General features: G+C 42.4%; 2 protein-coding genes and 1 long non-coding RNA gene across 5 annotated transcripts in view; 2 read left to right on the top strand and 1 right to left on the bottom strand.

Annotated features, from left to right (window-relative positions):
- Positions 1 to 4,447, top strand: part of cacna1f (calcium voltage-gated channel subunit alpha1 F) — a 91,638-nt gene extending 87,191 nt beyond the window's left edge. For all 3 annotated transcript variants that reach the window (XM_062971236.1, XM_062971235.1, XM_062971234.1), the window contains 2 exons: positions 2,111 to 2,410; positions 3,756 to 4,447. In XM_062971236.1, the coding sequence (XP_062827306.1) occupies positions 2,111 to 2,410; positions 3,756 to 4,076 (621 nt within the window). In that variant the 3' untranslated portion in view covers positions 4,077 to 4,447. The remainder of the gene's footprint in view (positions 1 to 2,110; positions 2,411 to 3,755) is intronic.
- Positions 227 to 12,602, bottom strand: LOC134296388 (uncharacterized). The gene is made up of 2 exons (XR_010003118.1): positions 12,464 to 12,602; positions 227 to 2,517 (listed from the first exon to the last, which is right to left on the bottom strand). It is a non-coding gene; the product is annotated as an uncharacterized LOC134296388 (long non-coding RNA).
- Positions 12,603 to 12,604: 2 nt separating this feature from the next.
- The window catches only part of syp (synaptophysin), a 59,189-nt gene continuing 44,353 nt past the window's right edge, over positions 12,605 to 27,440 (top strand). The window contains exons 1-2 of the mRNA XM_062971238.1: positions 12,605 to 12,750; positions 23,077 to 23,142. Coding sequence (XP_062827308.1) covers positions 12,733 to 12,750; positions 23,077 to 23,142 — 84 coding nt within the window. The 5' untranslated portion in view covers positions 12,605 to 12,732. The remainder of the gene's footprint in view (positions 12,751 to 23,076; positions 23,143 to 27,440) is intronic.

A 27,440-nucleotide genomic window follows, 5' to 3' on the forward strand; every position in this document is an offset into this window, starting at 1 on the left:
AAAGGGACCCCATTTGGCACTGGGACCCACAACTTAAGAAGCAGGATCCTAGAGCACTTGATGTTCCTCATTAGTCTCCCATTCAAACACTAACCAGGGATGACTCTGCTTAACTTCCAAGATCAGACAGGATCTAGTGCCTTTAGGATATTTAGACTTTGTAAGATGGTGAGTGAAAGCTAAAAGGTGAAAAGTTTGAAGAAAGCAATACCATATTACTCCTAAGTTTTCTTACTGTTTACTGTTTACTCTTCCATATGATGGCTTTATGTGTCCTCAAACTGAAAACAGATCCAAAGGACCCTCCAAATTCAGTGGACTGAATATCCCATTTCAAATGCATGATTGGTGTGCTATCTGCACTCAAAGCACAGGACACAACAGCATACTTCAGGGCTGCTTTTTCTAGAAATGTTCTTTTTCTCATCCTCAGGTAAAGATGTCCAAACAAATTGCCAATCATTGAGGGTTTTTCAGGATTTTTTCAAATCATAAATAGTCCCAAATATAAAAGATTGTCCCAAACGTGCAAAAACTCTAATTTTGCCCAGTCCAGAGAAAATATTTGAAGTTATATGTTCTTGCATGCAAAAATGAAATAAATGAAGAAATTACATTCCAATCTTTATCTAGTTGACTAAGTCACTTTCATGGTTGTTTTCAAATGTTGGTTTGCTATCCAGGGATCTTGTAGTACCTCTGAGACAAATTGAGAGAAAAGTGTTTGTCGCACATGCTTTCACAGATTCAGTCTATAAGCTTCAGTGCTTATGCTACAAACGTCTTGCTCTCAGTCTGTGGTGCTATGAAATCCAATTGCCCACTTCTTTCAGTAATTCTTGCAAAATGTGTGCTACGTTCCTCTTTTCGGAGTGTGAGTCACCTGAGAGGGGAAAAGCACACAATTTGCTAGTTGCTGTTGAACTGCAAGGCCTGCCCTCCCTAATCAGTATAGCCAACTCTGAGAAAACAAACAGTCCCAATGTGGCCAGTGTCCTGCTGAAGTACCGTTGGACTACTACATGGCCATTGCAGGTCATCCTGGGTTCTATAAAGAATTTTCTTCTCTTGTCTTAGGCCTTAGTCCTAAGCCCCAAAGCTGTCATCTCTAATTCAGAGAACCTTTCTTTTTCCCACTGCCCAGGCAAATGTGAGAATAGTTACAAAATTTCCCCTTTGTTATTTCTGCATTAAACTATTACAGTGGTGAGTAACATATGGTCCTTCAATTGTTGGACTCCAGTCCCCATAAGCTTCTGCCAACATGGCTGTAACCGTGGCATGGATGCAAAGAGTTGCCATCTAACAACATCTGGGGCACAGCAGTTCCTAACCCAGATTGATTGTGTCTGTATCCTCATGCTAAACCTTTCCCACCTAGAGAAGATGCAGTGTCAGGATCACCGGAGCAGCCTGGGACTGGCTGCTTTGGATCTCTGCCATATAGAAGGGAGGTGGGGAAAGGGAATTAGGAATTGCAGTGAATAGACTGTGGGCACAGAGGGCGGATGGGAGTTGGGGGTTATATTACAGGTTACTTGCGTGGGAAATCCTTCATAGCTGTTATTTTTCAGTGATTTGGAAAGCCAGAATAAATCCTTTGCTTCCAGCTATTGTTGATGTGAGCTTGATTTCAGTTCCAATAACTTCCAGAGTTTCACATGCAGGGTGGGAAGCTGAGAGTGTGTCCTAACTCTTCCTGTGAACTTCTTGCAACCTGTGGATGGGATCTGAATTTGGGTTTGTCTAGTCAATATCCTAGCCATCACACCACACTGGAACTGTTCCCCACCACCACCACCAAAAAATACAATAAATTATGTTAATAGTATACTAAAATTGATTAATAATAGAGTGTGACAAGAGAGTTTTGCAGCTGCACCATGTCAACCAGGATAAGACTATGTGTTGTGTATGGTCTGATGGTATCATGTTGCTTCTTGCTTCAGTTTTGGTGCTTTCTGTATTGTCGAAGAGTTAAAGTCCATAACTTGATGCAATCTGTGTTCTTGAAGAATTGAAGTCTACAACTTGTGTGCACAGCCTAATGACAGTGCTGTTGGAACTATAGCACCCAGCTTCACCTTGCCTCCTCTTTCCTCCATACCAGGGCTATGGCAGCTATGACTCATGGCAGAGTGGTGGCCGCAACTCCACAGCTTCCTCCCAATCATGGGCAACGCCACCAAAGCGGAGCCGTCTGCTTTATGCCCCGCTAATCCTGGTGGAAGGGGATGAGCTGCCTGGGCACAGCTGGGAGAAGAACAGCAGCCTTCCGCCCATGTCACGGGCAAGATGGTACATGAATGAGCCGGAGATGCCCTATCGCACCTACAGCCATCTCCATGTGCCTGGCCCGCTCAAGCACAGCTACGACAAGCGGGGCAGCGCAGACAGCCTGGTGGAGGCGGTGAGTGCAAAACAGGGTGTTTTCTTTCTAGAATACAGTTCTCTGGAGTTCTCTCAAGGAGAGTTGTATCCAGTACTCCTCAAAGATTCAGAACTTGATCTTGGAGGCTGCAGTGAGAGAGAGACACACATAGATGATGGGCAATGGGTTCAGATGAGTTATACAAAAGCCCTGCAACTGCAGCCTTTTGCATTGATAGTAAATTTGCTAGTTAGGTTATGATAAATATGATCACTGGAAAGACTACGTGCTACACTGACAATGATTAAATTGCCCTAAACACACAGCAAGGGCAGCCTGATTTTGTAGATTGAAACTAATTGTGCACAACAGCCTATGTCTCAGCAGTTATCTTGCACTATCAATTTCAGTCTGCTTGACCAGGTGGATTAGCAAAGAGTAAAAGCAAAGCACTGAAATCAACTGATCAATGGAAGACTTCCTTGCCTTACTGCCTGCCTGCCTGCTTTCTAAGATACTGCCAGAGGACTGTCCATATGTTTTTGAGTCTGTTCTTGAACTACAGTTAAGGTTAAAACCGGGCTGCTCTTTTAATAATAATAATAATAATAATAATAATAATAATAATAATAACAACAACAACAACAACAACAACAACAACTTTATTTTTGTACCCTGCCTCCATCTCCCCGTAGGGACTCGGGCAGCTAACATGGGGCCAAGCCCAGGCAATTGCAATAACACAAAATAAAATACATACATTTAATGAAAATGTGAATATTTAGTATTTCTAAATTGTTATGAAAAGTCATACCATTTCAGTATATGTTTTACATGTTGGTGAAAAGAAAAAATTAGTCATTCTTCACCTATAGACTCATTCTGGTTTTCACCTTCCTCTTGACTCATTCTGGTTTTCATATGTTAAAGGCCCTGGATTTTAGTAGCTATAAATCACAATTCAAACTACAGTTTCAGTGTCTAAACATGGCACAGGCATGATCAGGAACAAAAGTGGGCCAACTATGGCTTGTAGGACACATCTGACACCACAATCTTCCATGGTTGTCCCACTCCTTGCCTGATCCCCCTCCCCCAAATTTAGATCTGTAGGCTATGTCTATAATGCTTCTAGAGTCAGAACATACCTGATTTTCCAGTTCAGGCATTGTGTCAACGAGAGCAAACTATTTTGCAAGCCATTGTCAGCCCATCATTTCTGATTTCCTTTTGCTTGTTTGAATTTCAAAGTGAATTTTTATCAGTTTCGGTTTTGTGCTCAATCGATAGGCAAGTTCTCTTAAATGTGCTTTTGTTATGAGTCATAGATTTGGCAGATATGGAAAGATTCAAAAGCTTTGTCCTTTCTTCTTCTGTCTTCTAGGTGCTTATCTCTGAGGGCTTGGGCCTCTATGCACGAGACCCCAAGTTTGTGGCCTTTACCAAGCGCGAAATTGCTGATGCCTGCCACATGACCATCGACGAAATGGAAAGTGCAGCCACAGACTTGCTTAGCCGCAAATATGTTGGCAGTGAAAACGGCAGCCGCAGTAGCAGTGGTGGTGGCCACGCCTTGTATAGCAGCGATGGGGAGCACAGTGGCGTTGGGAGCGTAGGCCCTGTTTATAGTGATGAGGAGCCCTTCCGGTCCCCTCGCGAGGAAGAAGACTTGGCAGATGAGATGGCCTGCGTCACCTCTTATTGACCATGAAGTGCCCCCTGGTGGGGCACGGAGAGACAGAGAGAGCAAGAGATCCGGCTCTCGGGAATCTTTGGGAAAAGGGCACAGAGACTCATGCAAAGGAAGCGTCAGGAAAGACACCAAATACTGCTCTCTCACTGGCCTATGCAAAGCCAGCTATTAGAAGCATTCTCTAAGTACACTTCTGGTTTGAGCAGTCTGCTGCCCCTTCTCCAGACTATTGACTCCTCCTCGGTTGTGCGGAAAGGAAACGCAGCCCGGGACTACTTCCTCTAGGGAAGGATTGTGGCTTTTGAAAAGCTGGGGGTTCATAATGAGATTGGGAAAGGTCTCTTCTTTTGTATCAGAAACAATAAATACTGTTTGAAAGATGAGGCAGTCTGTTTTACTTGACCAAGTAGAAAAAAAGGCAATTCTCAGCCCTAGTTTTTCATCCTAGATATTGTTTTTCCTCTAGAATGGACATCCCAGGGCTCCTTAATTTACATGATCCACCCACTGCCTCTCCCTTAACCCTTTCCTACCCTTTCCTATGGCACACAGTTAACAGAGGAATTGATCAACAACTGAACAAGAGGTTTGTGGAGAATTTACCATGATTACAAGAGTTGTACTTGACCTACATCCAGAGAGCACTGTGAACCAAACCAACAATAGACCACGGATAAAGGGATTTGCAGTACCTTCACTGATACTGTGACCCCCACCAACAATAGACTGGGACCAAACTTGCATTGAGAAGTCCCATTACCAACTGAATACATTGCAGGGGTTAGTGGGAATGGACCTTGATTTTGGGAGTTATACTTCATCCAGAAAGCACTGAACGCAGCTGATGTCAGATCTGGACCAAACTTGGCACACAGAGCCAACATGGTCAACTGTGCATACAAGCCTGGTTTTGGGGTGCTTGACATCAGATCTGAGAATTATAGTTCATCTGCATCCTGAGAGCCCTGAACCTAGCCGATGATGGCTCTGGACTAAACTTGGCACACAGACCCAACATGGCCAATACTGTCAGGGTTTGGGGGTGATTGCCCTAGAAATCTGGGAGTTGTAGTCCACCCTTTTCCAGACATCACTGAACCCAGCCAACAACAGATCTGGACCAAACTTCAGTGATATTACCTAACATCCCAAAGCAAACAATGCCTTCTTCTAATAACCTGGGCACTGCCGGGTCCCCAAGCTGGTATAAAATACACAAAATTGCAATTCCATAGACTTAAGAGTCCAAATGACACAACACAAAAGGGAACAAAGGATGAGAACTGAAGAGAAAAGCTCGAGTAATAATTCTCACATTTACTGAAATGCTAGTAAGATAACTACTGGAATGGAAACAATTCAGGGAGAGGGGGAAGCAAAAGTATTTAGTCTTTTGACATGGTGAATGTACTTTTTTGTGACATGGTGAATTCACCCTGTCACAAAACTATATTGACAAATTTCTAAATCTTTATCAGTTATCTCCTGAAACAAATCCAATAAGCACATTTCTGGGGTTTTCTTGATCTTAATAATTATTTAGTTACTTTCTTTAGTCACCTTTTTCCAAAATGTTTTTACTGCCATACAGGTCCACCAAATATGAAAGAAGGTGTCTTTCTGGGTTTTGCATCTCTAACATTCCCCCCTTGGATTTTATCAATTTTGGCCACTAAATTTTTATACATTTTTTCTCTAATAGGACCCGCTGCAGAAAATCAAAATCTTTTTTTCCATAAGTACAGTAGAGTCTCGCTTATCCAACGTAAATGGGCCAGCAGAATGTTGGATAAGCGAATATGTTGGATAATAAGGAGGGATTAAGGAAAAGCCTATTAAACATTAAATTAGGTTATGGTTTTACAAATTAAGCACCAAAACATCATGTTATACAACAAATTTGACAGAAAAAGTAGTTCAATACACAGTAATGCTATGTAGTAATTACTGTATTTACGAATTTAGCACCAAAATATCACGATATATTGAAAACATTGACTACAAAAATGCGTTGGATAATCCAGAATGTTGGATACGCGAGTGTTGGATAAGTGAGACTCTACTGTATTCCCAATTATCCAAATCTATATTTTTCCCTAAGTCTCTGGACCAGAAAATATTAGTTTTTATTCGATTATCTTCCAAATTATTTGTATAACCTGGAGATCTATCCTTTGTTTTCTTTCCCCACAATATTCTCCAACTTCAATTTCCTTTTAGACAACCCAATTTTATTGTCTTTCCTAAATATATAAATCTGTGAGATATTAGTCAGCTTCACTGTTGTTCCCTAAAGAGCAGAATCATTGAAGCCTTTTAAGGTTTCTCTTCTGCATGGCTGGCAGAAGAATCCAGCTGCTCCATAGGTAAAAATGAGGCATCAAATAAGAGCAAAGGTGCCTCAAAAAAAGAAGCTGCAGTACAATAGTCTTTTGAAGTTCTTTCTAATAGGTAAAGAGAGAACATCTTAAGCTTTCCTGCAGGCACGGCTGAATAAAACCGAGAACTAGCGTAGCATCTGATAAATTCTTTTTCATAAAAACAGGATTATAAAAGAAGCTACACACTCTGATCTGCATTAGTGAGTACAGTGCATCTCGATTTGTTAGCCTGCCCGACAGTTGCCTTATTACATAGTTATACCTTACCTTTCTCAAAGGAGTTCAGGGCAGTGTGCATGACTCTTTCCTGCAATTAAACATATACTACAACATACTCTATCCATCATCCTCATAGCAACTGAGGTAGGACAGAATGAGGAGCAATGACAAGTCCAAGAACACAGAGTGAGTTTGATGGCAAGCAAAAATTTAGCCCTAGGCTTCCTCGATTAAATGCTTTACCTACTACATGATAACTGCTGGCTCCATGGGAGATATGTTCCAATACACACACACAAGATTAGAGCTTTCCAAATTGTGTGTCGTGACACATTGATGTGTCAGCAGCAGTGTGTAGGTGTATCATGACAACGTAATAAAAAACTTCTGGGTCTATGTGAAATAAGCAGTAAATCATACAATTTTAAAATGAAAAATGAAAGGGTTTTGTGAGATATGGTGTGCAACTCATACTTTTCATTATTACCCTCTATGTATGTGTCCATATCTCTTATAAGGGGTTGGTTTAATCTCCAGTTTGGTGGTAAAACTGAAGTATTGTGTCGCGAAATGATGCATGTTTAAAAAGTATGTCACCAATATGAAATGGTTGGAAAGCTCTAACCTAGATACAGTAGAGTCTCACTTATCCAACATTCGCTTATCCAACATTCTGGATTATCCAACACAGTAGTCAATGTTTTTGTAGTCAATGTTTTCAATATATTGTGATATTTAGGTGCTAAATTAGTAAATACAGTAATTACTACATAACATTACTGTGTATTGAACTACTTTTTCTGTCAAATTTGTTGTATAACATGATGTTTTGGTGCTTAATTTGTAAAACCATAATCTATTTTGATGTTTAATAGGCTTTTCCTTAATCTATCCTTATTATCCAACATATTCATTTATCCAACATTCTGCCAGCCTGTTTATATTGGATAAGTGAGACTCTACTGTACTTGAAACGGGGGATAATAGCAAAGCCTGGAGTCTCCAGTGGTGCAGTGGATTAAATCCTTCTGAAAGCAGGACTGATGACTTGAGGGTTGGGTTGCTGACCTGAAGGCTGAAGTTCGAATCCAACCTGGGGAGAGTGCAGATGAGCTCCCTCTATCAGCTCCAGCTCCATGCGGAGACATGAGAGAAGCCTCCCACAAGGATGGTAAAAACATCAAAACATCTGGGCATCCCCTGGGCAACGTCCTTGCAGATGGACAATTCTCTCACATCAGAAGTGACTTGCAGTTTCTCAAGTCGCACCTGACATGGGGGAAAAAATTAGCAAAGCCAATGTCTTGACTGCACTTGTGTGGGAAGTATAACATGAAATTCTACTGGAGGACCTATTGAAGCCCACAAACACTTCAAGGCCATATTTTTTGGAGTGTGTGTACAGTAAGTGAAACAGTGGATATCAAATCTATAGATATATCATGACAAGAATGAGTGACCTTTCAGCTAATGTTGAACTGCATCACCTATGTTCCCAGCAGAACAATGGTGAGGGTTGAGGGACAACTATGCCAGGCTGGGAAGGGTAATCCACCTTCCTCAGCCCCAGTCCTACCTGTCCATCCTCCATGCTTCTGCCCATGCCACCACTTCCATTCAGTTTATATTGTCCCCAAAACCTCCCAAATCCCTCCTTCCAGCCAAAGGAGGTGAGGTGCACCTATTGCTCATAGCACATCATTTCTCTGGGGCATCAAGGGGCCGGCAGAACCCCAATGTAACCAGAAGCATACCATCACTACGTTAGAAAACAGACAATAGCATTGAAGTTTTCTGTTTTCCTGTGTAGTACCTTTCTGGCTTTAGAAGTTGACATGACAACAAATAAACAGTGTGACGTGTGACAGTTATATAAACCACCGGAAAAATTACACATAAACCCCAGAGGCAGGAGAATACCTAGGCAATACATGGAGCAATGCAGTATAACCATATATCTTACCTCACAGAGAAAGTATCTACTGCCTGAACAGCTTTCAGTCCAGTCCAGATTTACCTTAAAGAGATGGAGTCAGAAATCTTGATTTACTCTAGAAAAAGTTAGTTCCAACCAGTAGCTACACAAACACACTAATCATTTGCTCAGAAATTTATCCCACTATGGTGAGGGAGAGGTACTTCTGTTTAAATTATAGTTATTTCTAAATAATTGAATATTACTATTTTTCTGTCTATCTAAAAAGAAATATATGTTTGTCCGCTTGCAGTGTAAAGGCTGTTGCTAGGTGAAGTGGCCCTCTGTGATGTCACTGGGGGGGAAAGTGACATATATATATGAGTGAAAGGGAGGAAAGAAAGGGCAAAAGAAAGGAAAAGAGACTGGAGAGAGGTACGAAAGAAAGGATAAGTAAGTAAGGAAGGAAGGAAGGAAGGAAGGAAGGAAGGCAGGAAGAAAACAAAAGGAAAAAATATAAGGAGAGGAAAGGAAGGAAAGGTTTATTTGTACACTAGCTTGGGGACCCAGCAGTGCCCGGGTTATTAGAAGAAGGCATTGTTTGTTTTGGGATGTTAGGTAATATCACTGAAGTTTGGTCCAGATCCATCGTTGGCTGAGTTCAGTGCTGTCAGGATAACGGTGAACTACAACTCCCAGATTCCCAGGGCTATCACCTGCAAACCCTGATAGTATTTGCAGTTGAACTATATATGTCTATCATGAGAGAATGGTATTAAAAAGTCTGTGTGCCAAGTTTAGTCCAGATCCGTTGTTGGCTGGGTTCATGGCTCTCTAGAAAAGAGTAACTTACAACTTCCAGATCTGAGGTCAATCACCCCCAAACCAGGCCTGTATGTACAGTTGGCCAAGTTGGGTCTGTGTGCCAAGTTTGGTCCAGATCTGACGACAGCTGGGTTCAGTGCTTTCTGGATGAAGGTGAACTATAACTCCCAAAATCAAGGTCCATTCCCACTAACCCCTGCAGTATGTTTAGTTGGTCATGGGGCTTCTCTGTACCAAGTTTGGTCCCAGTCCATTGTTGGTGGGGGTCACAGTATCAGTGAAGGTACTGCAAGTCCCATTACCCGTGGTTTGGTCCAGATCCATTGTTGGCTGGGTTAACAGTGCTCTCTTGATGTAGGTCAAGTACAACTCAAGTAAACCATGGCCAATTCTCCCCAAATCTCTTGTTCAGTTACTGATCAATTTCTCTCTTCACTGTGTGTCATAGGAAAGGGTTAAGGGAGAGGCAGTGGGCAGGGTCATGCAAATTAAGGAACCATGGGATGTTCATTCTGGAGGAAAAACAGAACATCTAGAGTGACATTGTTCCCATATGAAATCCTCCATTTGGGTAGGAGGCAGAATAGTATTTGTGGAGGACACTGGCTAGGTTTGGGCTATATGTTCATGGCACTCACTATAACCTGAATGTCAGTGGAGAGGGATAAGTGTGTCTCCTGCTCAGTGGGAACTATAGCTGTTTGTGGAGGCAGGAGGCTGTCTGTGTAAGTCGGGCATGGGCAACCTAAGGCCTGGGGGCCGAATGCGATCCCCTGGGCACTCACCTCAGGTCCTTCTCATTTTCCCTGTCTTCTCAGCATAAGGACACTGTGGTCCACCGCATCCTTATTAAAAAAGGACAGAGGAGGAAGGCATGCAGCATCTGAGAGCCTTTGGAGTGCTCTCAGCCACAGCAGTCTCACCATGCTCCTGGCTCAAGGACTGTGTCAAGCAGCTACTTCCTTATGCTGAGAGGACAGACCGAAGAAGGCACGCAGTGGCTGAGAGCCCTCCTGAGTGCTCTCAGCTTTCACCTGTCTTGCCCTCCTGCCGAGAGGCAGAGTAGAAGGATTGTGGCAGTTGCCACATGTCTCATTTTCTTCCCAGCATAAAGATGAGGTGAGTAACCTGGGGATGACCTGGGCCCTCCTGGCCCCACCCTCTCACATGCCCTCTCCCTTACGGCCCAGCTGTCTCGGTAGGGCCCACAATGTGGCCCCAAGGCAAAACGGTTTGCCTATGCCTGGTGTAAGTGGATACCTCCTCCACATACACAGATACACATTTTTCACTTTTATTATGTGTATAGATAGAAGATAGAAGATAACAACACAGCACACATGCATATTAGGTCTGGGAGTAGTCTCTGAATATTGAGCTCTTCCCAAGGCCATTGGATGTTGTTGTTGTTGTTGTTATTATTATTATTACACTGTGCAATGGTAGTGTTGTTGGGGTTTTTTGTTTTTGTTTGATTCTAATTCTTTGTAACCTCCTGGACCAGTCCACGCCAGAGCTCCCTGTCGGCCATGGCCACCCCCAGTTCCTTCAAGGTCAAGCCAGTCTCTCCAAGGATACAATCCATCCATCTTGCCCTTGGCCGGCCTCTTTTCCTTTTTCCTTCCATTTTCCCCAGCATCATTCTCTTCTCCAAGCTTTCCTGTCTCCTCATTATGTGGCCAAAGTACTGAAGTACTTTACTTTACCTCTAGTATCCTTCCCTCCAGTGAGAAGTCGGGCATTATTTCCTGGAGGATGGACTGGTTGGGTCTTCTTGTGGTCCAAGGCATGCTCAGAATCTTCCCCCAGCTCCAGAGTTCAAAAGCGTCTCTCTTCCTTCACTCAGCCTTCCTTATAGTCCAGCTCTCGCAGCCATAGGTTACTATGGGGAATACCATTGCTTTCACTATGCGGACCTTCGTTGCCAGTGTGATGTTTCTGCTTTTCAGTATTTTATCGAGGTTAGCCGTTGCTCTCCTCCCAAGAAGTAAACGTCTTCTGATTTCCTGGCTGCAGTCTGCATCTGCAGTTATCTTCACACCTAGAAATATAAAGTCTATCACTACCTCCACGTTTTCTCCCTCTATTTGCCAGTTGTCAATCGGTCTGGTTGCCATGATCTTGGTTTTCTTGATGTTTAACTGCAGCCCAGCTTTTGCACTTTCTTCTTTCACCTTGGTGATAAGGCTCCTCAGCTCTTCCTCACTTTCGGCCATCAGAGTGGTATCACCTGCATACCTAATATTATTAATGTTTCTTCCAGAAATTTTAACTCCAGCCTTGGATTCGTCAAGACCTGCACGTCGCATGATGTGTTCTGCATACAAGTTGAATAGGGAGGTTGAAAGTATGCAGCCCTGCCGTACTCCTTTCCCAATCTTGAACCAGTCTGTTGTTCCGTGATCTGTTCTTACTGTGGCTACTTGGTCTTTATACAGATTCCTCAGGAGACAGACAAGGTGACTTGGTATCCCCATACCACCAAGCACATGCTACAGTTTGTTATGGTCCACACAGTCGAAGAATAATCAATAAAGCAGAAGTAGATGTTTTTCTGAAACTCCCTGGCTTCCTCCATTATCCAGTGGATATTGGCAATTTGGTCTCTTGTTCCTCTGTCTTTTCTAAACCCAGCTTGGACATCTGGCAGCTCTCGCTCCATGTATTGCTGAAGTCTGCCTTGCAGGATTCATAGGTTATTATGGCGAATACTATCACTTTAACTATGCGGACCTTCGTTGCCAGTGTAATGTCTCTACTCTTCACTATTTTATCGAGGTTGGCCATTGCAGAAGTAAATATCTTCTGATTTCCTGGCCTAGTGTAAGCATGAGCAAACTTGGGCCTTCCCTCTAGGTGTTTTGGAGTTCAACTCCCACCATTCCTAACAGCCTCAGGCCCTTTCCTTTTCCCCCTCAGCCGCTTAAGCGGCTGAGGGGGAAAAGGAAAGGGCCTGAGGCTGTTAGGAATGGTGGGAGTTGAACTCCAAAACACCTAGAGGGAAGGCCCAAGTTTTCCCATACCTGTCATAGTGACATGGCATCCCTCAAATGGCCTACCTTTTTCGCCATTCTGTCAGCTTTATTCCTGTCAGGCTTGCCAGTGCCCTCAACCAAAGCTTCCATTTCCCATCCCAGCGCCCAGGAAGGACATGGCTCCTCTCTGGCTTCAGTGACGTCATCCCCCCCCCGGGCTCTTCCAGCATCCCCCCTCCACTGTTTGGCCCCGCCCTCCGAGGCTGTTCCAGATAAAGGGCTCCTCCTCCCGCCGGTCCCAACCTCCCCTGCGCTCTGCTGCGTCGTCGCCCTCGCTTTTTCCCCAAGCAAAGATGGAAGTCGTCAATCAGGTAAGCGGCGGAGGATTTCAACACCAGGGACAGCTCCCCGAGGCGCCTTGCTCAGCAGAGCCTTAGGTTTTTTGGGGAAAAAAAGGGGGGGGGTTTTGCAGAAATCTCACCTCGCCTTCATCCTTTGCCCCCCCTCCATAAACCCCCACTATCCTCCTCCTCCTCCAGCTTCCTGCAATAATAATCCCTGCAGAGATTTACACAATTTACACAATGCCCTTGTGGGGCACAGAGGGACAAGGAGTGTGTGTGTGTGGGTCAGATCTAGGGAAACCAAATTGGTGCAGCCAAGCAAAGGCTCTCATCTCCTATGACATTGCTGCAGCAGGCATTGGAAAGGGGGGGGGGGGGAGAGGGGTGAATCCAGTGAATAAAAATCATCATATAAATAAAATAGATGGAACTGGAGCTGGATCTTCTTCTCCATCCTTCCTTTTGTATTATGATTTGCAAGAGGAATTATTACATATTATTATTATTATGAAGGAGAGAAATCATATTTATCAAGAGATGATGGGGGGAAAAGGGGGAGGTGGTTAAACTGGAAGATTCTCTAGTTGCTTGAGTATATGATTCTCTAGTTGCTTGAGTATCTAGTTGCTTGAGTATAGTACTAGTATTGAGCATGTTTTCATGTTTTATGATTTTATGTCTATATGTTTTAAATTTATTTATGTGATTGTATTTTATTGTGTATTGCTGGGCTTAGTGAGCCACTCCAAGTCCCCTCGGGGAGATGTGGCAGGATATAAGAATAAAGTTATGATTATTGTTGTTATTATTGTTGAAGGCTTTTATGGCCGGAATCACTGGGTTGCTGTGAGTCTTTTGGGCTGTATGGCCATGTTCCAGAAGCTTTCTCTCCTGATGTTTCAGGCATCCTCACACTTCACATCTCAGAGGATGCCTGCCACAGATGTGGGTGAAACGTCAGGAGAGACATGGCCATACAGCCCGAAAGACTGACAGCAACCCATATTCTCTTTTGCCGCAGATTGGGCTGACAGCAGAGAAGGGGGGGGGGGATGGCGAGTCAAAATGGCTGGGGCGATGCAGTAAAGCTACGCCACGGCTGGCCCGCATTTGGGGAGCCAAAGGAGGAGGGACTGATTGGGAAGCCCATGTAAACAGATGGGCACAGGGCTGGCAATCAATATCCCTGCCCTGAGGCTGCTCAGTAATAACCCCAGGCAGGCAGAAAATGCTGTATGGAGAAGAGCGGGGGGATCTGTGATATGAAAGGGGGATTCGTCATCATAATGCTAGCTGGGAATTAGGAAGAAGAGGGTGGAAAGATCTGAATCCCTTTGGGGAGATAAGGCAGTCTATAAATAATAATAATAATTATTATTATTATATTATCTGAATCTATGCCTGGCATCGAAACTGTTCATCATGACCAAACTCATCATCATCCTTGTTGTTGAAGACATTGTGTCCTTACGGATGAATGTGGCAGGTGCTTCCCATCCAATATTAAGCATCCAGGAAGGCAAGAAGTGGGCTTTGGATGTCCATGTGTGAACATAGAGGATTGATTTCCTTTCTCAGAGGCACCAAATGGTGGGAGAAGGCATCAATATGGCCGCAGAGGAACTTCAAGGCAAAGGAATGGAGGGCACAGAGGGATGGTGTAGGGCTTGCTTCAATGTTGTTGTGATGGGAGCTCTCTATAAACAAACAAACAAAGCCGGGGAGGGGATGGAGTAGAGTGGTGACATGCCATATTGGCATTGGGAGGCAAGCAGGGAGGAAGATGATGATGATGATGAGGAGGAGGAGGAGATGATGCCTCAGGGGCGTCTTCTAGTCTCTGATCCCTGGAGCAATTGCAGCAGGATGCATTGCGGGAAGGAAGCAAAAAAAAAAGGGGGGGGATTTATGGGGTGTCGTTGTGGAAGGTGGGGGTTGCTCCTCACTCCCGAAAGCAGCTGGCCCGGAGGAGGAGGAGGAGGTGGTGCAATGTCGTGTAATTTTAGCACAGAGGATGGAGCAAATGTTCCAGGAAGGTGGAAGAAAGTCCAGATGGAGCCTTCGGAAAGCGCAGAGTTGGATGCAGAGGATTGTGTGCCGGCCTTGGTGTGCCTTGGAGGAAAAAGAGCCACCGGAGAGGCCTGGAGTGACCTGAGGGCCCATGAGTAAAGAGATTTAATCAGGATTTGCAAGGGAGAGAACGTCCAGAAATCTATAGAGTTGTCGCAGGTGCTCTAAGATCTTTATCAAGCGCCACTTAAAAGGCCAGAGGTTTGGAACCTGGGGCTGTGAAACATTTGAAGAAATGCCATGGGATTTTATTGGATCATCTCTTTTTCCCACAACTCTGTCTTTAGGAGGTTTGCTAAGAAATAAGACCCCTTTCTGGATTTTCTCCCTAGCAACTGCATTTAGAATTGCAGCCTCTCCTCTGTCTCCCTTTAGTAATTTTCAGAAATAGGTAAAGGTAAAGGTTTTCCCCTGACGTTAAGTCCAGTCGTGACCAACTCTGGGGGTTGGTGCTCATCTCCATTTCTAAGCCGAAGAGCCGGCGTTGTCCTTAGACACCTCCAAGGTCATGTGGCCGGCATGACTGCATGGAGCGCCCTTACCTTCCTGCTGGAGCAGTACCTATTTATCTACTCACATTTGCATGTTTTCGAACTGCTAGGTTGGCAGGAGCTGCAGAAGGCAAAAATCAGGACAGTGATGGGAATGGATCGGCTGGATTGCATTTCAATAAATATGAAGTGATCTTTGGGCAGTGAATGATATTGGTTTCTGTGAGTTGCTTTGTAAAAAAAAGAAGAAGCCCGATTTGATTTTGTTCCGAGTTGTATTCATGGTGTTTGCACCCATTTGGAGTTGTGATATTTTTCTTCCATGTGGAGTTGTGTTGATAACTAACTACCTGAATGCAAAGCTGGCCTAACCATAGAAGCAATCAGAGTCACCAGGGAAAACTGTCTCTGCAAGGTTCTTGTTTTTAAGGAGGAATACACCTGGTCATACTTCTGAATGCATCTGCTTTTTTATATAGGTAAAGTGAGGATGCTAAACTGTTTTGCTGATAGTATCCAGTAGTTGGGTATTTATTGATTTGTGTGAGTGTGGCATTATAACAGGAAGGGGGATCAGTGCAAAGAGCTTTTCAACAAGAGAGAGCTTTAGATTCCGTTGTGCCGGGAGGAAATGATGCGTGCGTCCAGAGGATGGTTCGGGTCTTGCATGAAGCACGGAGGCGGTGGTGTCGCAGTGCTCATGTGTGGGTGTGCAAATGAGGGACGTATGTGTCATGACGGGAATAGTTATTCACTTTGGATTGTAAATCAGTGCAAAAACAAAGAAGGAAGTGTGGGGAAATCAAATCTTCAGTGGGTGGAAGTGATGAAGAGTTTGTGACGGGGGACGTGAAAGTGGCTTGTTGTATAAATAGGTGTTGCCACTCCTGTGCAGTTTTTGGTTTTCTCTCAGATGCATAAAGAAGGGTTGTACAGTGCCTTTTGCTGTTATGGATGGACACTGTGCCATTCTGTCTCAGAATATGTAGTAGGCAAGCCTGATATCTTATGCATACTTGCCTTTCAGGTTTTTTTTCGTGTCAGGACAGACTTGAGAAACTGCAAGTTGCTTCTGGTGTGAGAGAATTGGCCGTCTGCAAGGACGTTGCCCAAGGGACGCCAGGATGTTTGATGTTTTACCATCCTTGTGGGAGGCTTCTCTCATGTCTCCACATGGAGCTGGAGCTGATAGAGGGAGCTCATCCACGCTCGCCCCGGGTTGAATTTGAACCGGCAACCTTCAGGTCAGCAACCCAACCTTCAAATAATTAGTCTTGCCAGCACAAGGATTTATCCCACTGGACCCTCCGTTGGCCTTTCAGTAATAGCTGTTGAACAAAACAGTACTTATTTCCAAGTTCTGAGCCATAAAATCCCATTGTTTCAGCCGTAATTTCAAGAAGACACTGCCCCTCAAGTCCTCATTTTGCAAAATGGGAAATAATAGAACCGTCCCTTCTCAAAGACGTGTTGTGAGAACATCTGAGAAAATACAGGTGAAAAACTTCAAACAATATGGTTAGTATTGCTTGTGTATTTATAGACAGGAGGCTTTAACCCTGAGAATATCACAAATGTTTTGTAGTTTGTATTGGAGGAGAGATACACAGTAGGCCCTTGATATCCACTGAGGTTTGACTGCAAGGCCTACATGAACATCAAAAATCCATCATGGCTCAAGTTCTGTTATATACAATGGTGTCGTAAAATAGTATCCCTTATATACAATGGAAAAATCAAAGTTTTTAAAAGTATGTTCAGGCCATTGATGCTTGAACCTGTGAATACAGAGGGCCAAACTCTATGTGCTATGCACATTCTTTTTTCTTTATTTAATCTAGAGCTTGTACTATAAGAAGAAGCTGATCCAGAGAAGTCTCTTGCTGGGATACGTGTGATGCTTTGCTTTTGTGGTTTTCGAGGAACAATACTTTTCTTTGAACTCTTTCCAGTGCAGTAGTGATATTCAAAAGGGATCCCAGATGGCCTTGTCTATTGCAACATACAGCTCTAAACATGCCCTTCCTGGATCCAGGGAGCTTTTGATATGTGGATGTATCATATATAGCACAGTCCACAATAGCATAAGAACATGGCTAACATAGCATTTGTGGTCACACGGAACTAAAATGGCTTCCTTAACTTCAGTGGTTGTTAAGTGAAGAAAAGCATGTTCATCATATAGGTTCTCTGGGCACAAGTCAGGTACAGTCAAGGCAGGGGCAAAACCTGGGAAAAAACTAAAGGGAGAAGATGGCATTCCAGTATGAAAACAGATGTGTAGGTGGCCAGGGGATTCAAGAGCAGAACAGGGACTGTATTGACTTTTTAAAACACTAATTTTGCAAAACCCTCTGGACACATGCATCATTTCCTCCCGGCATAATGGAATAGAAACTTCTCCCTTGTTCAAAAACTCTTTGCACCGATCCCATTTCCTGTTATAATGTCACACTCACACAAATCATACCTCACAACCTCTGAAGATGCCTGCCACAGATGTGGGCGAAACGTGAGGAAAGTTTCTGGAACATGGCCATACAGCCCAAAAGACTCACAGCAACCCAGTAATTCCGGCCATGAAAGCCTTCGACAATACATCAATATTGGTTACCTGGCAGAACACAGCTTTTGTGTGTGGCTATTCCACTTGCAAAGAAGGATTTGGTTATCTTTGAATCTGGAGTCCAGGGTGTGTGACATGATTCGGATGCTACACGTTAAGGGACTTCACTATATTCTATGGATCCAGCATGGTGTTGTGGTTTGATCTCTGGATTGCAACTACGAAGACAAAGGTTCAAGTCTCTGCTCAACTAAGAAAACATACAGGGTGACCTTGGACAAGTCACACACACTTAACTCAGAAAACCCCATGATATGGTCACTATAAGGTTGCCATAAGTCAGAATGATGTAAAGACACACAGCAACAGCAACAACCATGTTCTAGCAATAATGAGAAGGACTCGGCAAATGACTGGTGAAGGTTTGCAAGACATAATGCTGTTGTTTCTGGTGATGTTGAAGCCCCTTTGGTCAAGCCAACCCCAATGGACCCTCTTTACCCTGTGAGAGGTTTGTTTTCTTCATGATGCTTTGTGAGGGTAAAATGAAAATACAGCCCTGTCATTGGCCCTTTGGAATCCTTGAAGATTTGCCAAATGCTTTTGTCTTCATACCTTCTAATGTTGGTCAAGACAAGGAACTTACATGCAAATACAGTAGAGTCTCACTTATCCAACATAAACGGGCCGGAAGAACGTTGGATAAGCAAATATGTTGGATAATAAGGAGGGATTAAGGAAAAGCCTATTAAACATCAAATTAGGTTATGATTTTACAAATTAAGCACCAAAACATGTTATACAACAAATTTGGCAGAAAAAGTAGTTCAATATGCAGTAATGCTATGTAGTAATTACAGTATTTACAAAATATCACGATATATTGAAAACATTGACTACAAAAATGCGTTGGATAATCCAGAATGTTGGATAAGTGAGTGCTGGATAAGTGAAACCCTACTGTACGTACATTATCGCATATATTGGGACAGAAGTTTTGGATCTCCTTTGCCTTCCAGTGGTATTCAAAGTTCTACCAAGGACAGCAAGAGGTTAACACTTAGGCCTAGGTGTCTACATAAGAATCCACTCTGAATTAGAATAGGACTGGGGCACTCCTCTATTCAGACTCAGAAACTCTTACTGATCAACTACAGTCATATTCAGGGATACTTCCTTCTCACCCCGTGGTGTGCAAATTCTTCTGATTAGCAAATGTATACAGAAATACACATTCCATACTTCAGTATGCAGTTGTGGTCAACGAAGCAATGGTCTTCTCCTCTGGAATTCCCTAAATGCCAATGGACTGATGCCAGCCATTCAGTTTCCCTGGATTAAGGGAAACTAATTACAGTAGAATCTCACTTATCCAACACTCACTTATCCAATGTTCTGGATTATCCAACACATTTTTGTAGTCAATGTTTTCAATATATCATGATATTTTGGTGCTAAATTCATAAATACAGTAATTACTACATACCATTACTGCGCATTGAACTACTTTTTCTGCCAAATTTGTTGTCTAACATGATGTTTTGGTGCTTCATTTGTAAAATCATAACCTAATTTGATGTTTAGTAGGCTTTTCCTTAATGCCTCCTTATTATCCAACATATTCACTTATCCAACATTCTGCCGGCCCGTTTATGTTGGATAAGTGACACTCTACTGTACAATGTTTTTGCATGCTACAGTTAAAGACATTTGAAAGGCCAAATTACATTACATTATATGTAAAAAACAATTTTTACCATGATTGTCTTTTTACATATAAGTTGTTATTATTATTATTATTATTATTATTATTATTATTATTATTATTATTATTATTATTATGTTTAGAATGTTAATTTGCTTTTTGTTTGTATTTTCTGATGTTATTGTATGTTGTTTGCTGTTTTATCTGGGCTTGGCCCCATCTAAGCTGCCCCGAGTTCCTTCGGGAAGATGGAGGCGGGATATAAAAATAAAGTATTATTTTATTATGACACAGCAAACAAGATAGATATGCTGGATTTCGTATCACAAAATCACAAGTCGAACACTTCCCAAGTGTCTAGGACTGTGTGATGTATTTTCAGATGATGCGTGCAGATTCCAGTAGGGTGGCCTTTTGCATTATGATGATGATGATTATTATTATTTTATTGTATGACACAGCAAACAAGATAAATATGCTGGATTTCGTTTCACAAAATCACAAGTCGAACACTTCCCAAGTGTCTAGGACTGTGTGATGTATGTATGTATTTATTTATTTATTTATTATTATTATATGACACAGCAAACAATATATATATATAATAATAATAATAATAATAATAATAATAATAATAATAATAATAACAATATAGTAAATGTATACAGAAATACACATCCTACATGTAGTTAAGGTAAATGAAGCTGTTGTTTTCTCCTCTAATGCTAAATTAAAATTGGAGGCATATTTTTCTTTTAAGCCTAAAAAAAAAATCAGTTTTAAAGAGCGCTCGCCCTCCTATCTAAATGTGGGTTATCTGACCAGAAGGAGATGGGCCCAGAATGGAAAGTCAGAGAGATACATCAAAGGGAGTTTCATCTGACAAACAGTTGATCTGATGAATCCAGAATTTTGGAAGGACAGTGCATCAGGAAGATGTAATGTAGAGAAAGGCATGGAATTATATATATTGTCCATACACAAATATGTATGCAAAGACAGGCTGAAAGGAAGGAAGGCTGCTCTGGGAAGTTACAAAGACAGCCTCCTCCGTGGTTTGATATTTTGGTCTCCCAGCAGGCTTTCATGATTTAATTACTTATTTCCGTGATCTCACATAACACCCACTACTATGACTTGGAACAGGGCTCGAACTAGACATCTCTGCTGCTTAGTTGTTTTCAAATGCGGCCCAGTGTCTCTTGTGGCTGTTGTGCTGACTTTAATTAGGCCTTGACATTTATTTTATTTCCACTTCTGTTAAAATGTCCAATGAGCCAACATGGTGTCCATAGTTCTTTTCAATCAGGAAGACAAAATTAGTGGTATTAGGGAAAAGAGAGGAAATGGGAAATAAAAGGGAAATAAAAGAAGCAATAATTGAATGTACACAAGCAGTAATAGTATTAGGGTGGAAAGATAAATCCAAATGGTCAGTAAGTAAATAGTACCAATACATGGTGGAGCAAATGGAATTTGAAATTATGAATGTGAAACTAAATGTTGTAAAAACTAATGAAAATAGAACAAGAGAAATGGAAGAAAGATGGACAAGGGTAAAGAACTATATCATGAATCAATCTGGAGATCAAGCCATAAGAAATAAGATACAAATGTTATATAGTATATAGGATGGAAATGGATAAAGATAAAGATAAAGATATAAAGATTGTCTCACAAAGAAACGAATATGTAAAAAGAAAACAATCCTCGTGTTGGTGGTGGGAATTGTAAATGTTTTGTATGTCTATGGTATGTATTTTTTGTGTTTTAAAAAATAAAAAAATTGTATTAAAAAAGCAAGACAAAATTAATTAAATAAGCCAGGAGATATTTAAATTTGGCTGTGCTTGTCCCAGATATGGATGGTGCAACTCAGTCGGCCAAGACTTTGGGGATACTGGCGGTGCCAAAACAGGGCATATAAAATGAGTAAGGAGCTAAACTCCTGCAGTTCTTTGCTCAGTTCCTTGGGTGATCCTAGGAACAAATTCTTGTTTTCTTAAAGAATATAAAAGAAATATATCCAGCCAAACTTCCATATTCTCTAATAAACAAACTATATTTTTAACTTGAGACAACAATTCTTTAGGTATCTCTAGGTCTTTCAGCACGAGTCTACGGTTGTCTTCTTCTTGATGTTGACCATTGAATCACACTAGAGGACCAGAGATTCCTAGGAAGGTATTGTCTATAGGAATCTCTTCTTGTGTGGCACCATGGTTAACTTCTGCTGAAAGTTGACCATTGAATTGCACTAGAGCAGTGGTTCTCAACCTGGAGTCCCCAGATGTTTTTGGCCTTCAAATCCCAGAAATCCTAACAGCTGTTAAACTGGCTGGGATTTCTAGGAGTTGTAGGCCAACAACATCTGGGGACCTCAGGTTGAGAAACTGCACTAGAGGGCTATAAGATCTCTGGAGAGAATAGTTTAATTAAATCCACAAATAATCAGAGCAAAATAAGCCAGACCCACAAATATGGAGGACCAGTTGAAGTCCATTCTTCTTCCAGTATGTTTGGGGTAGATCTGGAGGGCATGTTCTCTGATCTTCAACATGTCTGTCAAGCTGAATACCTTCCTGCCCAGAGCCCATGCGAACCCAGGTGAGGCAGTCCAGGAGGATGCAATGCCTTCCATTTGGAGCTCAGCACCAACTTAAAACAAGTTTTTTTTAACACCACCTTTCAGGTCCTAATGACTTCAGTGTCTGTGCATATATGCATATTATACATTGTTCACTTTTAAAAATAAAATGTGTTATTATTTTTAGTTTTAAATGTTGTTAAAATATTTGAACCTATTAATCTGACTTTATTCAAAACTCTTGATATGGAGCAGCAGAGAAATGTTGCACAGACTTACAATTAATATATGGAATGGACACTCGGTATCTGCTGGGATTTGTTTCTGACACCCCCATGGATGCCAAGATCTGTGAATGCTCACGTCTTATTATATATAATGATGTAATAAAATATTGTTCCTTCAAAATCATTTTTTTTCTTAATATGTCAAGGCATTGATGGTTGATTCCTTGGGTGCAGATGGACACATAGGGCCTGCTGTAAACTGGGGCCAGTTCATTCAAGGAGAGGAACAGATGGGAGCCAAGGTGGAACTACCATCCTCATCCTCCTTTCCAGAAAATCCAAGAGTGGGTTGAGCTTTCTTGGAAAGGAAGATGGGGAATGGACATAGCCAAGTGGCAGAGTAGATGCTAAGAAAACTGTTATGTCTCAAGTCTGAACACAAGTCTCCTTAGTGGACTTCAAAGCCTGGGTTCTATGATTCTGTAGGACCACTGTTAGTGAAAGGGGACCCTTTTGGACTCCAAAATCTATTACCCCTCAGCCAGCGTGAACTGTAGAAAATTATGGGCTATATAGATTCCCCAATAAGAAAATATCCAAGCTCTAGAAGATTAAGGAAAGGGCCATACTAGTCTGGAGCCAAAGAAGCACCTTCTCTTCATTAGCTCCAGGGATTTGTCAACCAAATCTTTCTTTTCTCTCCACAGCTTGTAGCCGTTGGGCAGTTCCGGGTCTTCAAGGAGCCTCTGGGTTTTGTGAAGTTGCTAGAATGGGTGAGTCCAAGATCCTCTGCTCTGTCCAGGCCACAGAAAGGCACAAAACAAACCATGCACACTTGCCATTTCCAGTTAGCGTGGCTAAATGAGAGAGAAGACAGGGCTCCTATTAATTGGCTTCTTCTTTTTATCCAGCTTTTCCTTTACTCTCAAGGAGGATCATGTAGCTTTTCTTTTCCTCAATTTACCCTTCTGTGGTTGGTGAGGCTGATGAGAGAAATTGCAATTGATTGAAGGTCACAAGTGAACTTCATGGCTCTGTGGGCACTAGGATCTGAATCCCTGAAATCCAAGATCTTCCACTCTGCTGTACAACTCTTCCAAATTTAAGAACCCGCTCTCATTTTGATTCTGGCCACTCTTAACTCCATTCCCTATTGCTAGCAATATTCTAGCAACTCCTCATATGTATGCTTGCCCACAATGCCCTGCCTTATGCACGGAGGAGGAGTTGTTCAAAGCTACGGACAATGCGATTGCTGTTGCCCACTTTTGGTCTAAAACTATTTAGCTGTTTGTGATTCCTTTATTTTATCGCTTTTAAACTAATTTATTATGCAATGCCTTTGACATGAAATAAATAAATAAATAAATAAAGCAAGATTCTGTTCAAGGCAGGCAGTACCTTTGTTAGGAGAGTTTCCTAACTGACAGGATTTGACAATTTATGGCGAAAGTACTCCTCAGGATCCATTGCACACATCATACTGCCCTGCCTTCACCTGGTATTTGCTTATAACTCTGCCATCAAATACCAGATTGTAGAATTAATACAGTTTGATATCACGTTAACTATCACAGCTTGATGCTATCAAATCATGAGAGTTGTAGTTTTACAAGGTCCTTTAGCCTTTTCCACCAAGGAGGGCGGAGCCCCTGGTGGCGTGGTGGGTTAAACCGCTGAGCTGCTGAACTTGCTGACTGAAAGGTTGGCGGTTCGAATCCGGGGAGTGGAGTGAGCTCCCACTGTTAGCTCCAGGTTCTGCCAACCTAGCAAATGTGAGTAGATCAATAGTTACCACTCCAGAGGGAAGGTAACGGCGCTCCATGCAGTCATGCGGGCCACATGACCTTGGAGGCGTCTACGGACAACGCCAGCTCTTTGGCTCAGAAATGGAGATGAGCACCAACTCCCAGAGTCGGACACGACTAGACTTAACATCAGGGGAAATCTTTACTTTTACTACCATAGAGGGCTGGTGCCTCATCAAACTACAACACCCATGACTGCTAAGCTTCGAGCCATGGCAGTTGAAGTGGCGTCAAACTGCATTAATTCTAGTTTAGATGTGCCCTTGGATCTTGGCATCAGTACAATCTCCAGCTTTTAAAACAGCCCCTGTGCTTGTAATCAAGAGCTTGAATAGCAGGCAACAGCCCTAAAAAGCTTCCCCAGAGGATTTCTGCAGGTCAATGCATTACTGAAAGTGCAGAATCAACTTGTTTTTTTTCTCATCATCTGGAACAGTGACTGTGACCATGACAACCTGGAGGGAGTTGTGGAAAATAAAGAGAGAGAAAAACATCATAATTGGGATACCATGTTGCCCCTAAAGACTTTTATATTTGTAAGAGTGATGCCAATGTGCCTCAAGCAGAGCTAGGAAAGTGGCAGAGAAGAAGCTAGGACCTGAATAGAAATCAAGGCTGGGTCAAGACATTTGTAATCCATGCAATAAAGAATAAGGTTTGTCCTTCATACACACCACTGAAATAGGCAGTTGGCTCTCACTTAAACACTGGGATCGAGTCCTCCAAAACACCTGGGGCAGGAAAAGCAAAGCAATATAGAGAGGCTTGGGATAGGCCACGTGGCTTGCATAGCTTTGACCTCCAACAAAAGAAAGCAGGCTTTGAAAACAATATTGCTGACTCTCTCTGCCCACCTGCCTGCATCTGACATCTGAGGCAAACGCCTCACTATTCCTCATGACAAAACGCATTAAAACCAATCGAAATAACTTAAGACCATTTACAATAACAAGCCATTATTACAATAAAGTTTCTCAGTAACTGTTCACAAGATCACCATATATGTCACAATAGCCCTCTTCGACACAATTGGTGCATCTTCACTAGATCATGGATGCAGGTTGACACCACTTGCTATAGAACCACGGGAGTTGTAGTTTTGCAAGACATTGAGCCTTCTCCAATCTCCAGGGTTAATAAATACCCCATAACTGTGGATGGTTGACAGTTCCAGAAAGTTATGAATATTCAAAAACTGCAAATGCTGGAATTCCCCTAAATTTAATTGTTGGAATTAATTGATGTATTTTTAAAATGTGGGCTTGTATACAGAAGCATTTTTGTTTAAGTATTGACAAAATACTTAATACAAAATACAGTAGAATCTCACTTATCCAAGACTCGCTTATCCAAGGTTCTGGATTATCCAATGCAGTTTGGAGTCAATGTTTTCAATATATCGTGATATTTTGGTGCTAAATTCGTAAATACAGTAATTACAACAAACATTACTGCATATTGAACTACTTTTTCTGCCAAATTTGTTGTCTAACATGATGTTTTGGTGCTTCATTTGTAAAATCATAACCTAATTAGATGTTTAATAGGCTTTTCCTTAATCTCTCCTTATTATCAAAGATATTCACTTATCCAAGGTTCTGCCAGCCCGTTTAGCTTGGATAAGTGAGACTCTACTGTACTTAATAAAAGGTAAAGGTAAAGGTTTCCCCTGACGTTAAGTCCAGTCATGTCTGACTCTGGGGGTTGGTGCTCATCTCCATTTCTAAGCCGAAGAGCCGGCATTGTCCGTAGACACCTCCAAAGTCATGTGGCCAGCATGACTGCATGGAGTGCCGTTACCTTTCCGCCAGAATGGTACCTATTGATCTACTCACATTGGCATGTTTTCGAACTGCTAGGTTGGCAGAAGCTGGAGCTAACAGCGGGTGCTCACTCTGCTCCCGGGATTTGAACCTGGGACCTTTCGGTCTGCAAGTTCAGCAGCTCAGTGCTTTAACACACTTTGCCACTGTACTTAATACTTAATACAAAAAGGGCCCCCTGGTGGCGCAGCGGATTAAACCGCTGATCTACTGAATTTTCTGTCCAAAAGGTTGGCGGTTTGAATCCGGGGAGCTGTGTGAGCTCCCGTTGTTAGCCCCAGCTTCGGCCAACCTAGCAGTTTGAAAATATGCAAATATGAGTAGATCAATAGGTGGCGCTCCGACGCTCCTTGCAGTCATGCCGGCCATATGACCTTGGAGGTGTCTTTGGACAACACTGGCTCTTCAGCTTAGAAATTGAGATCAGCGCCAACCCCCAAAGTCAGACACGACTAGACTTAACGTCAGGGGAAAACCTTTACTTTCACCTTATTGACAAAATACATGATAACATACATGCAGGATTTCGGAAAGTTATTTTTTAGACATTCAGTTCCCTGAATCCTTCAGCCAGCATTGCCTTTACCCTCTTGGCTGGGAATTAGAGACATTTCAGTTCAAACAAGCATTTTCCTCATGGCATGTGCCCAGTGTGCAGGAATCTTTCAGTTCCACATAAATGTTGACACCTTTTCTCAGTGTCTTGCAGCAAATAAAGTGGCAAGCAGAACTTTTTATATTTCTTTTATCTAACCATTTTCAACTTTTGGGTGATATCTTTCTTCAGAGGCACCTTTGCAGCCATAATGCCTGGGTACAAGGCACACCAGGGACTCCTTCACTGTCCTTGTCTGGATTAGAAAAGTGACTCGATAAAAGCATGAATGTTCATGCAACCCTTTTCAAAAACAGAAAGAAAAGATTGTGTGTGTTTACAAGCCTTCAAATTAACTGAGTGCAGCCTCATAAATTTCAAGGAACACCCAGAAGTGATTTTGCCAGCCCCTTCCTCCAAAATAGATCCTAAATCACCTTGTATTTTCTGGGCTGTATGGAACATGGCCATACAGCCTGGAAAATGCACAACCCACCTTGTATTTGTTGGTGGTCTCCCAAACAAGTATTAACTAGAGCTGACCCTGCTTAGCTTCCAAGGTCAGAGAAGATCCGGTGCCTTTAGGGTTTTTAGGCCTGAAAGAACAGATAGTCCAGCTTAAAGGACAGGGAAAAGAAGATGCTGAACTAGAAGATGATTCATTTCAGTGGATGTGAAACATCTGACATTTCTACTGAAAAGCTGGGGGAAACAAAGACAAGCTGAGAAGCTGCCGTGAGCAGTATTCAAATGATCTGTTTTCAAGAGACTAGGAGAGAGACAGAATCAATCCAGAGTCCCATTTTTCAGCTACGTTCCTCAATCCAAAGTCCCCAACCATCACT

This window comes from Anolis carolinensis, chromosome 2 (genome assembly GCF_035594765.1).
Source record: "Anolis carolinensis isolate JA03-04 chromosome 2, rAnoCar3.1.pri, whole genome shotgun sequence".
NCBI lineage: Eukaryota > Metazoa > Chordata > Lepidosauria > Squamata > Dactyloidae > Anolis > Anolis carolinensis.